Source organism: Pecten maximus, chromosome 6 (genome assembly GCF_902652985.1).
Source record: "Pecten maximus chromosome 6, xPecMax1.1, whole genome shotgun sequence".
Classification (NCBI taxonomy): domain Eukaryota; kingdom Metazoa; phylum Mollusca; class Bivalvia; order Pectinida; family Pectinidae; genus Pecten; species Pecten maximus.
This window is the reverse complement of record NC_047020.1, coordinates 1,379,197-1,398,112: the sequence shown is the minus strand read 5'-3', so window position 1 is coordinate 1,398,112 and position 18,916 is coordinate 1,379,197. Positions and strand designations below refer to the sequence as shown.

General features: G+C 41.1%; 1 protein-coding gene across 5 annotated transcripts in view; it reads left to right on the top strand.

Moving 5' to 3' along the window:
• Positions 1–3,950, top strand: part of LOC117328687 (oral-facial-digital syndrome 1 protein homolog) — a 36,543-nt gene extending 32,593 nt beyond the window's left edge. For 2 of the 5 annotated variants that reach the window (XM_033886170.1, XM_033886169.1), the window contains one exon: positions 1,422–3,950. In XM_033886170.1, the coding sequence (XP_033742061.1) occupies positions 1,422–1,455 (34 nt within the window). In that variant the 3' untranslated portion in view covers positions 1,456–3,950. The remainder of the gene's footprint in view (positions 1–1,421) is intronic. The other 3 variants (XR_004533008.1, XR_004533006.1, XR_004533007.1) reach the window with 3 other exon arrangements.
• Positions 3,951–18,916: the final 14,966 nt, after the last annotated feature.

Genomic DNA, 18,916 nt, shown 5'->3' with positions numbered 1-18,916 from the left:
AAAACATCATAGGGAAGAGCAGAACGGCTGGGCCGACCCCTTGGAATAGAGGGGCAAGGTCCCAAAAGAGGAACTTTGCTGAAAGACTGGTCGCTACTGTAAGTCTTTGTCAGATGACCATTAAAGCTGACAGTGCAAGTTAAAAAGCATCCAATTGAGATTAAAAAAAAATAATACATGTACAGATTTCCAAAAATCATTTCCGAGACATCCCCCAATTATGGTTGTGTCGTATCTAAGGACGGGCAGACATTTTTGTTTTTTTGTTATGCGTAGATACGAGCCGCTATAAAAGCGCGTGCGTTCATTGAGACAAGTATCAGTCTATCGATACATGCGCATAGTGACACATCTCTCCATTATACATAGTATACGTTCTCAATACAAACGCAAATGAGTTTTTGTTCACATTACGGAACTTGAATATGGAATTTGAAGAGGTAACTTTATATATATATTTTATTTTACAATAAAAGAAAGAAAAGAAAGTATTGACAACACAAACTATTTGGGCCCCAACAAAACATGTACCTAATGAAATTATAAACAGAGTAAATATGAGTAAATTCCTACCTGAGTCTTTCCAGTGGGATATGCAGCAAGAACAACTTTACAACTGTTACATCATTATATCCATAGTTTCCATCGAAATATTTTCCGTATCTTCGTACAAATGTATTATTTGTGCACGTGCCATAACGCAATTAAAACGTGATAAAACCGCACAACAGCCCTAGTGTAGTGTAGACAATAGGAAAACATCCGAGGAGTGCTAGTGTAGGATACGAGTAAAAATCGGAACTCCTCTGACTGTTTACTTGTTATGAAAATGGCTGCACCCACGAAAAACACGTGAGAAGATGGATAGAGTATTTGGGATTAATTCGTTATGCATTTTCAAGCACTTATTTGGAGACTTTATTTTCAACAAGATTTGAAAGATAATTGAGAGACACTGACCATCTTTCTGCTCAAGTTACAGATAAGTGCTTCTGTTTGGTGTCGTTCGCGAATACAGTTGTAGGTCACGTGGTGTACAGATATAGTGTAGAAGATACAGGTGTGTCACCATGAACAACGGATGTTAGAGTGAATGCGAGTGTGACGAAGCACGTTCTTTTTATAGCAGCGGCGGCTTGGTTGTATCCACGCATAACAAAAAAGAAAAATGTCTGCCCGTCCTTAGATACGACACTACCATAACTGGGGATTGTCTCGGAAACGATTTTTGGAAATCTGTACATGTATTATTTTTTTTTAATTTCAATTGGATGCTTTTTAACTTGCACTGTCAGCTTTAAGGCTCATGGACCTCATGTCTTTCATTTCTGCCATAAACGCGATATACAAGGTGTCAGAAACAGGAACAGCTAAATATTCAATGATTGATATATGAGAACCTGCTTTGTTTGTATTTTCAGTAATGACGGCTCAGAGGCTGATTTCCAGTGGTAGTCATTGTAGAGAGATGGAATAGATGATAGCAGTACAGTATAAGACTGTGTCAGATCAACTGGTGGTGTCTAATTACAGGACTGGGTAACAGGTCAACTGGTGGTGACTAGTTACAGGATTTGATATCGGGTCAACTGGTGGCGACTAGTTACAGGATTCTGTATCAGATCAACTGGTGGTGACTAGTTACAGGACTGTGTATCAGGTCAACTGGTGGTAACTAGTTACAGGAGCCTGTATCAGGTCAACTGGTGGTGACTAGTTACAGGATTCTGTATCAGGTCAACTGGTGGTGACTAGTTACAGGATTCTGTATCAGATCAACTGGTGGTGACTAGTTACAGGACTGGGTAACAGGTCAACTGGTGGTGACTAGTTACAGGATTTGATATCGGGTCAACTGGTGGCGACTAGTTACAGGATTCTGTATCAGATCAACTGGTGGTGACTAGTTACAGGACTGTGTATCAGGTCAACTGGTGGTAACTAGTTACAGGAGCCTGTATCAGGTCAACTGGTGGTGACTAGTTACAGGATTCTGTATCAGGTCAACTGGTGGTGACTAGTTACAGGATTCTGTATCAGATCAACTGGTGGTGACTAGTTACAGGACTGTGTATCAGGTCAACTGGTGGTGACTAGTTACAGGAGCCTGTATCAGGTCAACTGGTGGTGACTAGTTACAGGATTCTGTATCAGGTCAACTGGTGGTGACTAGTTACAGGACTCTGTATCAGGTCAACTGGTGATGACTAGTTACAGGAATCTGTATCAGGTCAACTGGTGGTGACTAGTTCAAGGATTCTGTATCAGGTCAACTGGTGGTGACTAGTTACAGGAATCTGTATCAGGTCAACTGGTGATTACTAGTTACAGGACACTGTATCAGGTCAACTGGTGGTGACTAGTTCAAGGATTCTGTATCAGGTCAACTGGTGGTGACTAGTTACAGGATTCTGTATCAGGTCAACTGGTGGTGACTAGTTACAGGATTGTGTATCAGGTCAACTGGTGGTGACTAGTTACAGGAGCCTGTATCAGGTCAACTGGTGGTGACTAGTTACAGGACTCTGTATCAGGTCAACTGGTGGTGACTAGTTACAGGACTCTGTATCAGGTCAACTGGTGGTGACTAGTTACAGGACTCTGTATCAGGTCAACTGGTGGTGACTAGTTACAGGAATCTGTATCAGGTCAGCTGGTGGTGACTAGTTACAGGAGCCTGTATCAGGTCAACTGGTGGTGACTAGTTACAGGAATCTGTATCAGATCAACTGGTGATGACTAGTTACAGGACTCTGTATCAGGTCAACTGGTAGTGACTAGTTTCAGGACTGTGTATCAGGTCAACTGGTGGTGACTAGTTACAGGAATCTGTATCAGGTCAACTGGTGGTGACTAGTTACAGGAACCTGTATCAGGTCAACTGGTGGTGACTAGTTACAGGATTCTGTATCAGGTCAACTGGTGGTGACTAGTTACAGGATGTTAGTTGATAAATTGTATTCTGGTATGTACCTGTATGTACCTCTAAATGCCAGCTACAGAAGTTTGAAGTTATCTAAAGGAAATAGTTTTGTTTTCTATATGAAAACATAAAAATTTTAGAATTACTTCTACACTAACTGCTATATAGATTTATATTAATAGTAACATAAAAGTAAACAAACAAACTAAAATACTGATCTATATTGTCACATGTTGGTGTGATCATGTGTGTTGTTTATGAGGGAAATCAGGGAGAAACATGCACATGTGGCCTGAGGTAGGATGTGTTTGTGTGTGTGAGGGTGGACGTTTGCACGGTGTACATCTATGGTGCTGTGTTAGGATGAAAGTGTATGAGGACATGTAAATGGTGATTGAACATGAATCTGAGACAAACATTTGTGATAATTTCATCGTTTATTAAGGACAGTAGATTGTATTTTTACTTAGAATGCTTTTACTTTAGTGTTAAGATAACTAATTTGATTTTGGAGATTATTCTCTGTTTTTTGTTAGTTTGGATACAAGTTTGTTGACGATAGCTGTGTACCATGACTGAGTGGTGTAATGTGATAGTTCATGTGAAGATAAGTCAATGTAGTGATAATGAACGAGTGATTTACTGTAGCTAGGTAGGATTATTATTTTATAAACAATACATTATTTCAGCAAGCTATATATATATGAAAACTATTTCATTTGTGTATAATTGTTAATAATATTAATTACATGAAAATAAAAACTGGATCTGTGTTGGAAATTTTCTGTCTTATTTATTGATAAATGGCTCTAACAAAGCGTCCTTCATTCTCTCAAAGGTTGTAGCTTCAGACATCACATTTATCAATACTGTGTCATAAATATATTCACCATGACTAGACTCTAACCTCCCATGTGAGCTCTGTGTCGGTACTGCGATAGCTTAGTCGGTTAGAGTGACAGCCACGTAACCTCAGGTGAAGATCTGAGGTGTGTGGTTTGACACTCCGTACCAGTGTAAGTTTGTGTTTCTCAGGAAGCTGAGATATGGACCAGTCTCTATTGTTGTGCTTGTGTCCTAGCGCAACACTTTGCCCTCATTGCTCTGGATGGCAAGTGACGGGCCTCCCGTATGATGTTCAGTGAGGTAATCACCAACTTCTACAAGGAAACCACCATCAAAATGACCCTGGCAGTGCATGGGGTAATAATTCCGCAAAAAAAAAAAGAAGAAAAAGATAAAAAAAAATCAAAATAAACAACAAACAGACTGCTTCAGTAATGTAATATAACTTTATATAGGTCACTCTTATCGTGTCTGGATTGAACAATAGGCAGGTGTTGTTTAAGGAAACAATAAAGAGTCAATTATATACTGCTTCATGTTAGCTGTCTTTCTCGCATCTATATTTACCTGGACATGAAACAGACAGACTGGACATGAACCACACAGACCGGACATGAACCACACAGACTGGACATGAACCACACAGACTGGCCATGAACCACACAGACTGGACATGAACCACACAGACTGGCCATGAACCACACAGACTGGACATGAACCACACAGACTGGACATGAACCACACAGACTGGACATGAACCACACAGACTGGACATGAACCACACAGATTTGACATGAACCACACAGACTGGACATGAACCACACAGACTTGACATGAACCACACAGACTGGACATGAACCAAACAGACTGGACATGAATCACACAGACTTGACATGAACCACACAGATTTGACATGAACCACACAGACTGGACATGAACCACACAGACTTGACATGAACCACACAGACTGGACATGAACCACACAGACTTGACATGAACCACACAGACTGGCCATGAACCACACAGACTGGACATGAAACAGACAGACTGGACATGAACCACACAGACTTGACATGAAACAGACAGACTGGACATGAACCACACAGACTTGACAGAAAACAGACAGACTGGACATGAACCACACAGACTGGACATGAACCACACAGACTGGACTGAACCACACAGACTGGACATGAACCACACAGACTGGACATGAACCACACAGACTTGACATGAAACAGACAGACTGGACATGAACCACACAGACTGGACATGAACCACACAGACTGGACATGAACCACACAGACTGGACATGAACCACACAGACTTGACATGAACCACACAGACTGCACATGAACCACACAGACTGGACATGAAATACACAGACTGGACATGAACCACAGACTTGACATGAACCACACAGACTGGACATGAACCACACAGACTGGACATGAACCACAAAGACTGGACATGAACCACACAGACTGGACATGAACTACACAGACTTGACATGAACCACACAGACTTGACATGAACCACACAGACTGGACATGAACCACACAGACTGGACATGAACCACACAGACTGGACATGAACCACACAGACTGGACATGAACCAGACAGACTGGACATGAACCAGACAGACTGGACATGAACCACACAGACTGGACATGAACCACACAGACTGGACATGAACCACACAGACTTGACATGAAACTAGACAGACTGGACATGAACCAGAAAGACTTGACATGAACCACACAGACTGGACATGAACCACACAGACTGGACATGAACCACACAGACTGGACATGAAACAGACAGACTGGACATGAACCACAAAGACTGGACATGAAACAGACAGACTGGACATGAACCACACAGACTGGACATGAAACAGACAGACTCGGCATGAACCACACAGACTGGACATGAAACAGACAGACTGGACATGAACCACACAGACTGGACATGAAACAGACAGACTGGGCATGAACCACACAGACTGGACATGAACCACACAGACTGGGCATGAACCACACAGACTGGACATGAAACAGACAGACTGGACATGAACCACACAGACTGGACATGAAACAGACAGACTTGACATGAACCACACAGATTGGACATGAACCACACAGATTGGACATGAAACAGACAGACTTGACATGAATCACACAGACTGGACATGAACCAGACAGACTTGACATGAATCACACAGATTGGACATGAACCACACAGATTGGACATGAAACACACAGACTGGACATGAACCACACAGATTGGACATGAAACAGACAGACTTGACATGAATCACACAGACTGGACATGAACCACACAGACTTGACATGAACCACAAAGACTTGACATGAACCACACAGACTGGACATGAAACAGACAGACTGGACATGAACCAGACAGACTGGACATGAACCAGAAAGACTGGACATGAACCACACAGACTGGACATGAACTAGACAGACTTGACATGAACCACACAGACTGGACATGAACCACACAGACTGGACATGAACCACACAGACTGGACATGAACCACACAGACTTGACATGAACCACACAGACATGACATGAACCACAAAGACTGGACATGAACCAGACAGACTGGGCATGAACCACAAAGACTGGACATGAACCACAAAGACTTGACATGAACCACACAGACTGGACATGAACCACACATACTTGACATGAACCACACAGACTGGACATGAACCACACAGACTGGACATGAACCACACAGACTGGACATGAACCACACAGACTTGACATGAACCACACAGACTGGACATGAACCACACAGACTGGACATGAACCACACAGACTGGACATGAACCACACAGACAGGACATGAAACAGACAGACTGTACATGAACCAGAAAGACTGGACATGAACCACACAGACTGGACATGAACCAGACAGACTGGACATGAACCAGACAGACTGGACATGAACCACACAGACTGGACATGAACCACACAGACTGGACATGAACCAGACAGACTTGACATGAAACAGAAAGACTGGACATGAACAGACAGACTGGACATGAACCACACAGACTGGACATGAACCACAAAGACTGGACATGAAACAGAAAAACGCTGGGTAAGGGTGAGATTTCAGTGTATGACAACCGCTATTTTGCTCCATTTCAATTCACCCACAATGAAGAAGAGTGTGTATTATGTACGCATTTGTAGTAATAGATAACGATACTTTGTACAAATGTTATTTGGGGTGAAAAGAATTCTAATCGGGACATTAAATATTTTTAGCCAAAATCTCTTGCATTGGCGTCACATTTCATGATGAAATTTTGTGTTTAGACAGGGATGTATTCGCTTTAACTCAACTTATATTTAGATCACGCATATTTTTTGTCCGGGGACTTTGAGAATTAGGGACACTTTAATTAGATATTTATTCTCCTCTCAGCTTAGATTTTTAGCCCACCGTCATCATATGGTTGCCTATTCCAATCGCCCTGCGTCCGCGGTCAGTCCGTCTGTCCGTAAACAATCCTTGTTGTCGCTATTTCACAGAAAGAACTGAAGGGATCTTACTAAAATGTCATATGTAAGTTCCCATTGGTACCTAGTTGTGCATATTGCATTTTGGGACTGATTAGGTAAAAACATGGCCCACAAGCGACAATCTTTGATTTTGATCATTGAAGTTTAGTATCACTATTTCTCAGAAAGTCCTTAAGGGATCTTTCTCATATTTCATATATAAGTTCCCCTTGGTCCCTATTTTTGCATATTCACTGTGTATATCTGTACACCGGAAATTGCTATCAGCGAAGTGAAACTGCTGAGTGGATGCGGTCAAACACACGTTAGTTTTTCAATGTTTTTCATAAGGTTGATCGATCCGTGTACGGAAATTATAAACTTTATCAACCTATCGTGCACCTGGTTAATTTATTTTTTGCTATGACGCAATTATTTAAAGCTTTAACTTGGTCAAACATGCACGTATATTATATTTGGATCTTATTTAGTGTATTATTGGTGTGAGGGACATTTAAAACGTGCGATATAATAAATTATCGTTTCCTGTTGATGTTATCACATTGCATTTAGTGGTACCAGACAGCATGTTATAAGCTTAAACAGACGTGTTCTGAATGAAAATGTCACATTCAGAGTTTCTATGGCATGCATATATAATAGGCTTTATATAGATACATGTACAATTTATACACCATATAAAAATATCTAATTATGAAAAACTTACATGTGTTTGACCGCGTCCACCCAGCAGTTTCGCTTTGGTGGTAGCAATTTCCGTTGTACGGGTATACACAGTGATATTGCATTTTGGGACAGATCAGAAAACAACATGGCTGACAGGCGGCCCTCTTGGATTTTGACAATTGCAAGTTGCTTCTGCTATATATATAGATATCGTGTTATATAAAGCTATTCAATGTTTTGAAGGAAGAGTGAAAGAAGAGATCAGATCAGCCTTTCATTTGACCGATACGGATCATTCAGTTGTGGGCGCCAAGATCCCTCTGGGATCTCTTGTTTCAGAAAGTACAAGTGCCACTGAAACCTGAAACCTGGTTCCATTGTAGTACGGAAACCACAACCTGTCATATAGCTGACGTACATCAGGGTATATTTAGACGTATTTCAAGAAACTGATTGCTTCACATTAAAGTCAAACTGAAACAACTCCATTTTGGGGGTAAAAAACGTCATATTCACGAAAAATTAAGATTTTGATTAAACTCTGACTAAATTTTGCGTTTAGCTCCATTTACGCTAAAGGAGTTACGGAATGAAGATGGAGAAATGACTGGGCCTCAAGGAAATGTTACAGGCGGTTCGAACCAAAACTAATGCACCCAGAGCCGTTCGGTTAAATTCATATATGTCGACCAGTCCTAATTTTGCTCTAAAATTTCAATATCCACTAAAGCGTACATTATTAAGCTCAACGCTCGCTGGAATAAATACACATAATAATATAGACGTGGTAGTTCTTGTATAATTTAATTACAATAACCGGCAATGTATGGAGCCATATTGTTAGATAGCGATATCCTTGTTACGTGGAGATTGAGCATGAAATTAAATTACATTGACACTTCCCATCAAGTTAGTTTAAAGACAACGACCTGTCGGGTATTCCGAGTGTCATCGTCGGCCCCCAACACCACCCACCGGGTTAGTTAAAGACAACGACCTGTCGGGTATTCCGAGTGTCATCGTCGGCCCCCGACACCACCCACCGGGTTAGTTAAAGACAACGACCTGTCGGGTATTCCGAGTGTCATCGTCGGCCCCCAACACCACCCACCGGGTTAGTTAAAGACAACGACCTGTCGGGTATTCCGAGTGTCATCGTCGGCCCCCGACACCACCCACCGGGTTAGTTAAAGACAACGACCTGTCGGGTATTCCGAGTGTCATCGTCGGCCCCCGACACCACCCACCGGGTTAGTTTAAAGACAACGACCTGTCGGGTATTCCGAATGTCATCGTCGGCCCCCGACACCACCCACCGGGTTAGTTAAAGACAACGACCTGTCGGGTATTCCGAATGTCATCGTCGGCCCCCGAACACCACCCACCGGGTTAGTTAAAGACAACGACCTGTCGGGTACTCCGAGTGCCATCGTCGGCCCCCGACACCACCCACCGGGTTATTTAAAGACAACGACCTGACGGGTATTCCGAGTGCCATCGTCGGCCCCCGACACCACCCACCGGGTTAGTTAAAGACAACGACCTGACGGGTATTCCGAGTGCCATCGTCGGCCCCCGACACCACCCAATGGGTTAGTTAGAGACAACGACCTGTCGGGTATTCCGAGTGCCATCATCGGCCCCAACACCACCCACCGGGTTATTTAAAAACAACGACCTGTCGGGTATTCCGAGTGCCATCATCGGCCCCCGACACCACCCACCGGGTTATTTAAAGACAACGACCTGTCGGGTATTCCGAGTGCCATCATCGGCCCCAACACCACCCACCGGGTTATTTAAAGACAACGACCTGTCGGGTATTCCGAGTGTCATCGTCGGCCCCCGACACCACCCACCGGGTTAGTTAAAGACAACGACCTCTCGGGTATTCCGAGTGTCATCGTCGGCCCCCAAGGAGTCTTCTCTACGTTTTACTCGTTTGAAGACGGAACACGTGGGTACCGCTGATGTCCGAGTTAGTCTGATTCCCTGACCCTTATTTCCGTTACCGTTGGACTACAATATAGGGTCAATATTATAGTCCAACGGAAACGGAAATAAGGGTCAGGGAATCAGACTATGTCCGAGTATGAGGTTACTGGTGGTGATTAGATAGCTTGAAGTCGTTTGGGTTACCTCTCTTTGTACTGTGTGTCGCAAAAATACAGAAAACGTAAATTGATTGAAGAAATCGTTTTCCATTTTGTCGTCAAGAGTTCAGTCTACTATTCTTACTCAAGGGTGGTACATACAAAACGTTTTCTTACTATTTTAATAAGTAAACAAACAAACGATCATCTTCAAGGGTATCTGGCGGCTCTGTGATAATATTGTCAGTGTTCTTAGACAAGAGGTGATATTGTCAGTGTTCTTAGACAAGAGGTGATATTGTCAGTGTACCTAGACAAGAGGGGATATTGTCAGTGTTCTTAGACAAGAGGGGATATTGTCAGTGTTCTTAGACAAGAGGGGATATTGTCAGTGTTCTTAGACAAGAGGGGATATTGTCAGTGTTCTCAGACAAGAGGGGATATTGTCAGTGTTCCTAGACAAGAGGGGATATTGTCAGTGTTCTCAGACAAGAGGGGATATTGTCAGTGGTCGTAGACAAGAGGGGATATTGTCAGTGTTCTTAGACAAGAGGTGATATTGTCAGTGTTCTTAGACAAGAGGGGATATTGTCAGTGTACCTAGACAAGAGGGGATATTGTCAGTGTACCTAGACAAGAGGGGATATTGTCAGTGTACTTAGACAAGAGGTGATATTGTCAGTGTTCTTAGACAAGAGGGGATATTGTCAGTGTACCTAGACAAGAGGGGATATTGTCAGTGTTCTTAGACATGAGGGGATATTGTCAGTGTACCTAGACAAGAGGGATATTGTCAGTTGTCGTAGACAAGAGGGGATATTGTCAGTGTTCTTAGACAAGAGGGGATATTGTCAGTGTTCTTAGACAAGACGGGATATTGTCAGTGTTCTTAGACAAGAGGGTATATTGTCAGTGTTCTTAGACAAGACGGGATATTGTCAGTGTTCTTAGACAAGAGGTGATATTGGCAGTGTTCCTAGACAAGAGGGTATATTGTTATTGTTCTTAGACAAGAGGGGATATTGTTAGTGTTCTTAGACAAGAGGGTATATTGTTAGTGTTCTTAGACAAGAGGGGATATTGTCAGTATTCTTAGACAAGAGGGGATATTGTCAATGTACCTAGACAAGAGGGGATATTGTCAGTGTTCTTAGACAAGAGGGGATATTGTCAGTTTTCGTAGACAAGAGGTGATATTGTCAATATTCTTAGACAAGAGGGAATATTGTCAGTTGTCGTAGACAAGAGGGGATATTGTAAGTGTTCCTGAACAAGAGGTGATATTGTCAGTTGTCGTAGACAAGAGGGGATATTGTCAGTGTTCCTAGACAAGAGGTGATATTGTCAGTGTTCTTAGACAAGAGGTGATATTGTCAGTGTTCTTAGACAAGAGGGGATATTGTCAGTGTTCTTAGACAAGAGGGGATATTGTCAGTGTTCTTAGACAAGAGGGGATATTGTCAGTTGTCGTAGACAAGAGGTGATATTGTCAGTTGTCGTAGACAAGAGGGGATATTGTCAGTGTTCCTGAACAAGAGGTGATATTGTCAGTTGTCGTAGACAAGAGGGGATATTGTCAGTGTACCTAGACAAGAAGTGATATTGTCAGTGTTCTTAGACAAGAGGGGATATTGTCAGTGTTCTTAGACAAGAGGGGATATTGTCAGTGTTCTTAGACAAGAGGTGATATTGTCAGTTGTCGTAGACAAGAGGTGATATTGTCAGTTGTCGTAGACAAGAGGGGATATTGTCAGTGTTCTTAGACAAGAGGTGATATTGTCAGTGTTCCTAGACAAGAGGTGATATTGTCAGTTGTCGTAGACAAGAGGGGATATTGTCAGTGTTCTTAGACAAGAGGGAACATTGTCAGTGTTCTTAGACAGGAGGGAATATTGTCAGTGTTCTTAGACAAGAGGGGATATTGTCAGTGTTCTTAGACAAGAGGGGATATTGTCAGTGTACCTAGACAAGAGGGGATATTGTTAGTGTTCCTGGATAAGAGGTGATATTGTCAGTTGTCGTAGACAAGAGGGGATATTGTCAGTGTTCTTAGACAAGAGGTGATATTGTCAGTGTTCCTAGACAAGAGGTGATATTGTCAGTTGTCGTAGACAAGAGGGGATATTGTCAGTGTTCTTAGACAAGAGGGAACATTGTCAGTGTTCTTAGACAGGAGGGAATATTGTCAGTGTTCTTAGACAAGAGGGGATATTGTCAGTGTTCTTAGACAAGAGGGGATATTGTCAGTGTACCTAGACAAGAGGGGATATTGTTAGTGTTCCTGGATAAGAGGTGATATTGTCAGTGTTCTTAGACAAGAGGGAATAGACACGTTTATAGCTTACAATCCTGTGTGAATTGAACATCACAAACCGAAAAAATAAAACTATTCAACACAAACTGAACTGTTCAACACAAACCGAACGATTCAACACAAACCGAACTATTCAACACAAACCGAACTGTTCAACCCACAAAGTGAACTGTTCAACACAAACCGAACAGTTCAACACAAACCGAACTGTTCAACACAAACCGAACGATTCAACACCAACTGAACTATTCAACACAGTTTTTGTAATTTATTCACTTCAATGGTCAGATAACAAAACAGGTGTTTCGTGCCTCATCAGTCAACAGTCAAAACAGTTTTCACTCAGTGTTGGTACTGACCAGGTGAACTGTTTCCCTCGGCCTTCGGCCTCAGGGAAACAGTTCACTGGTCAGTACCAACACCTCGTGAAAACAGTTTTGACTGTTGACTGATGAGGCATGAAACAACTGTAAACTGTTCAACACAAACCGAACTGTTTAACACCAACCAAACTGTTCAACACAAACCGAACTGTTCAACACAAACCGAACTGTTGAACACAAACCGAACTGTTCAACACAAACCGAACTGTTCAACACAAACCGAACTGTTCAATACCAACCAAACTGTTCAACACAAACTGAACTGTTAACCAATCTGTTTTACCTTCCAACACCATTGTTATATTGACCCAAATAATGAAATGCCTAATTACGTTGGCGGAAAGTTGTTATTTCAATACGTGTATAAAACCATAGCAACGACCGCAATCCAAAAATTGTTCTTACTCATATTTATGTGAAAACTTGAAACAAATCTATTAAAAACTCCATTAGCTGTTTCTACTGAACAGCTGCTCCATGACCTACAGCTTACCTATTTCTGTCACGACTCAAGTGAAAGCTTACTGAGGAAAGAACAGATTTTAATTTGAAATGTCAAAGCGTCAACACTCCTCGATTTTTACTAAAAAATACACATACTTGGAGCCTTGTGTCGACGATAATACAAATTGCTTCGTAAACACGTCTCGGCGGTAACATGGTCTTCGTGTCTCGGTAATGATTGCCCAGAAAGGAAGGAAACATGTTTGAATACGAGGTAGATTATTTCATTGGTCAATAATCGCTGATATTTCCCAAATACAGTTGTGACCGGACATAGACTTCTGTCCGTACAATTCCACTTCAGCACGTCTGGACCCTATCTGAGCACTTCCTGTCTTACCACTTCCTGTCTTACCACTTCCTGTCTTACCACTTCCTGTCTTACCACTTCCTGTCTGAACACTTCCTGTCTGTACACTTCCTGTCTAAACACTTCCTGTCTGTACACTTCCTGTCTGTACACTTCCTGTCCGTACACTTCCTATCTGTACACTTCTTGTCTGAACACTTCCTGTCTGTACACTTCCTGTCTGAACACTTCCTGTCTGTACACTTCCTGTCCGTACACTTCCTGTCTGTACACTTCCTGTCTGAACACTTCCTGTATGTACACTTCCTGTCTGAACACTTCCTGCCTGTACACTCCCTGTCCGTACACTTCCTGTCCGTACACTACCTGTCCGTACACTTCCTGTCTGTACACTTCCTGTCTGTACACTACCTGTCTGTACACTTCCTGTCTGTACACTTCCTGTCTGTACACTTCTTGTCTGTACACTTCCTGTCTGGACACTTCCTGTCTGGACACTTCCTGTCTGTACACTTTCTGTCTATACTCTTTCGTTCCTGTCCCTACCTTACCATCTCAGGACATCTGATTACTGTCTTAAGACTTCCACCTCCGGGAGTCTAATCCCTATCCGAACGTCTACTCCGGTTCCTGTCCGTCTCAGAACGGCTGCTCCGGTTCCTGTCCGTCTCAGAACGACTACTCCGCTTCCTGTCCGTACGTGCCCGTCTCAGAATGTCAACTACGGTTCATGTCCGTTTATGTCCGTCTCAGAACGTCTATTGAGTCTCGTGTTTTTGTCTGTACAAGTCCATCCAAGAATGTCTACTCCGGTTCCAGTCCGTTCACGCCCGTCTCAGAACGCCTACTCCAGTTCCTGTCTGTACACTTCCGTCCTAGAACGCCTTTTCCGGTTCCTGTCCTACATGGTCGTCTCAGTACGTCTTCTCTTGTACATCTATGTTCCAGTTCCTGTCTGTACTTTTCGGCCTGAAGGAGCGTGTTTCATATAATATTGACTGTTTTCAAATTAGCAAGCCATGAAACAATTGTATATATGCTGTTTCGCGTGCAAAACAAACCGAACTGTTTAATACGGTGACTGATTTGTGCCATTACGTCTTTTCGACTTTTCGCCCCGACAAGATAAAAATTAAATTAACAAACCTTCATTTTCGTCTTTTCGACTTTTGCCCCGAAAAGACGAAAATTAACAAACCTTTAATTTCGACTTTTCGCCCCGAAAAGCCGAAAATTAAGCTTACTAATTTAATGTAAGGTTTATCTAAGGTTTATCAATTTTCGTCCTTTCGGGGTGAAAAGACGAAAATTTGAAACCTTAATTTTCGTCTTTTCGGGGCAAAATGTCGAAAAGACGGAAATTAAGGTTAATTAATTTCGTCTTTTCGGGGCGAAAAGACGAAAGGACGAGAATTAAGATATTTGATTTTCGTTTTTTCGGGGCGTAAACACGAAAGGACGAAATGGCACAAATCAGCCACCGTAGTTTTTATTCCAATTTTTCAACACACAAAGCAAACTTTTCATTACGCAAACCGAAATGTTCAATGCACAAACCGGACCGCAAAGATTTTGTATGCGTTATCTATCCCTTTTTATCGGCAGAAATAAAAACTGTATATATATATATATATATCCACGTGTATGTTATTTCTTTTAATGGAAATGGACATACATTGGCAAAACTCGATCATTTCCGCGTTGTTGCCGTAAATTGCGACTTGCAGTCACTGGTGCGTATAAATCCGTCATGCACATCCGAAGTGCGTTCGGTTCAGTCATGTCTTTAATGGGGTGCGTTCGGTTCAGACCTATCCGTTCTGAAATGCTTGGTTTCCTGTCTCGTAGAGAAAGGCATGTCACGGCCTCTTCGCTTGTTATCGGTTTTAATTAATGATTGCATTAACACGACTGGTCGGGACCCTTACCAAGGACGGTCGCAATGAATGACACGCTTTTATCAATCTTCGTCTCAACATGACTAGAGACACATCGGGCCTACGGGAACATCGGGGATATAAACAAACCGAACGGAGCCTCCTTGGTGATCTGGAATAGAATATTTTATGATATAATCATTGATCGGTCTCATTATTTCAAAAACAACGTTATAACAGAGACGTTATAATTATGGACGTCAAGGTAACGACCTTGTAACTTGTAGAATATCAAAGAAAAGACAGTATATCGGTACTTCATTATAAATAGTTGTGCTTAAAAAAAATGTCGTAAACCCTGCCTAAACTTTTTTGAAGGTTCAATAATCTTTATTTCCCTGTTGGCCATCATCTTCAAGTCTTTTCAAACTGACCAATCGAATGAGACGATGACACCTACAATTTTCAAAAAATATATGTCACAATGAAACCTGTCTACACTGACCATTATTGTAGTTACCACTGTCTAAACTACACGTAACATTCAAACCTGTCTACACTGACCATTATTGTATTTACCACTGTCTTAACTACACGTCACATTAAAACCTGTCAACACTGACCATTATTGTATTCACCACTGTCTAAACTACACATAACATTAAAACCTGTCTACACTGACCATTATTGTATTTACCACTGTCTAACTACACGTCACATTAAAACCTGTCTACACTGACCATTATTGTATTTACCACTGTCTAAACTACACGTCACATTAAAACCTGTCTACACTGACCATTATAGTATTTACCACTGTCTAAACTATACGTCACATTAAAACCTGTCTACACTGACCATTATTGTATTTACCACTGTCTAAACTACACGTCACATTAAAACCTGTCTACAATGACCATTATTGTATTTACCACTGTCTAAACTACACATAACATTAAAACCTGTCTACACTGACCATTATTGTATTGACCACTGTCTAAACTACACGTCACATTAAAACCTGTCTACACTGACCATTATTGTATTTACCACTGTCTAAACTACACATAACATTAAAACCTGTCTACACTGACCATTATTGTATTTACCACTGTCTAACTACACGTCACATTGAAACCTGTCTACACTGACCATTATTGTATTTACCACTGTCTAAACTACACATCACATTAGAACCTGTCTACACTGACCATTATTGTATTTACCACTGTCTAAACTACACGTCACATTAAAACCTGTCTACACTGACCATTATTGTATTTACCACTGTCTAAACTATACGTCACATTAAAACCTGTCTACACTGACCATTATTGTATTTACCACTGTCTAAACTACACGTCACATTAAAACCTGTCTACACTGACCATTATAGTATTTACCAGTCTAAACTACACGTCACATTAAAACCTGTCTACACTGACCATTATAGTATTTACCACTGTCTAAACTATACGTCACATTAAAACCTGTCTACACTGACCATTATTGTATTCACCACTGTCTAAACTACACGTCACATTAAAACCTGTCTACAATGACCAGTATTGTATTCACCACTGTCTAAACTACACGTCACATTAAAACCTGTCTACACTGACCATTATTGTATTTACCAGTCTTTACTAAACGTCACATTAAAACCTGTCTACACTGACCATTATAGTATTCACCACTGTCTAAACTACACGTCACATTAAAACCTGTCTACACTGACCATTATTGTATTTACCACTGTCTTAACTAAACGTCACATTAAAACCTGTCTACACTGACCATTATTGTATTTACCACTGTCTAAACTACACGTCACATTAAAACCTGTCTACACTGACCATTATTGTATTTACCACTGTCTAAACTACACATAATATTAAAACCTGTCTACACTGACCATTATTGTATTTACCACTGTCTAACTACACGTCACATTAAAACCTGTCTACACTGACCATTATTGTATTTACCACTGTCTAAACTATACGTCACATTAAAACCTGTCTACACTGACCATTATTGTATTTACCACTGTCTAAACTACACGTCACATTAAAACCTGTCTACACTGACCATTATTGTATTTACCACTGTCTAAACTACACGTCTTATTAAAACCTGTCTACACTGACCATTATAGTATTTACCACTGTCTAAACTATACGTCACATTAAAACCTGTCTACACTGACCATTATTGTATTCACCACTGTCTAAACTACACGTCACATTAAAACCTGTCTACACTGACCATTATTGTATTCACCACTGTCTAAACTACACGTCACATTAAAACCTGTCTACAATGACCATTATTGTATTCACCACTGCCTAAACTACACGTCACATTAAAACCTGTCTACACTGACCATTATTGCATTTACCAGTCTTTACTAAACTTCACATTAAAACCTGTCTACACTGACCATTATAGTATTCACCACTGTCTAAACTACATGTCACATTAAAACCTGTCTACACTGACCATTATTGTATTTACCACTGTCTTAACTAAACGTCACATTGAAACCTGTCTACACTGACCATTATTGTATTTACCACTGTCTAAACTACACGTCACATTAAAACCTGTCTACACTGACCATTATAGTATTCACCACTGTCTTTACTACACGTCACATTAAAACCTGTCTACACTGACCATTATAGTATTTACCACTGTCTAACTACACGTCACATTAAAACCTGTCTACACTGACCATTATTGTATTTACCACTGTCTAAACTACACGTCACATTAAAACCTGTCTACACTGACCATTATTGTATTTACCACTGTCTTTACTACACGTCACATTAAAACCTGCCTACACTGACCATTATTGTATTTACCACTGTCTAAACTATACGTCACATTAAAACCTGTCTACACTGGCCATTATTGAATTTACCACTGTCTAAACTACACGTCACATTAAAACCTGTCTACACTGACCATTATTGAATTTACCACTGTCTTTACTACATGTCACATTAAAACCTGTCTACACTGACCATTATTATATTTACCACTGTCTAACTACACGTCACATTAAAACCTGTCTACACTGACCATTATTGTATTTACCACTGTCTTTACTACACGTCACATTAAAACCTCTCTACACTGACCATTATTGAATTTACCACTGTCTAAACTACACGTCACATTAAAACCTGTCTACACTGACTATCGTTGTACAAATGATTCCTTGCTTATCTCAACACACCAATGTCTGTCGGTTCCTTACACATTCATGGGAAAGCTACCATCCAATATAAGAAATAACAAAACAAAACAAATAATCATTTTTTTCGCTTCTTGTTCGTGAATTGGTTTAGAACAGTTTTTAATTTATCTAAACTATATTTATATCGTATTTACAACGCGAGGATCAAATCAAGGACACTCAAGACCTCGACTT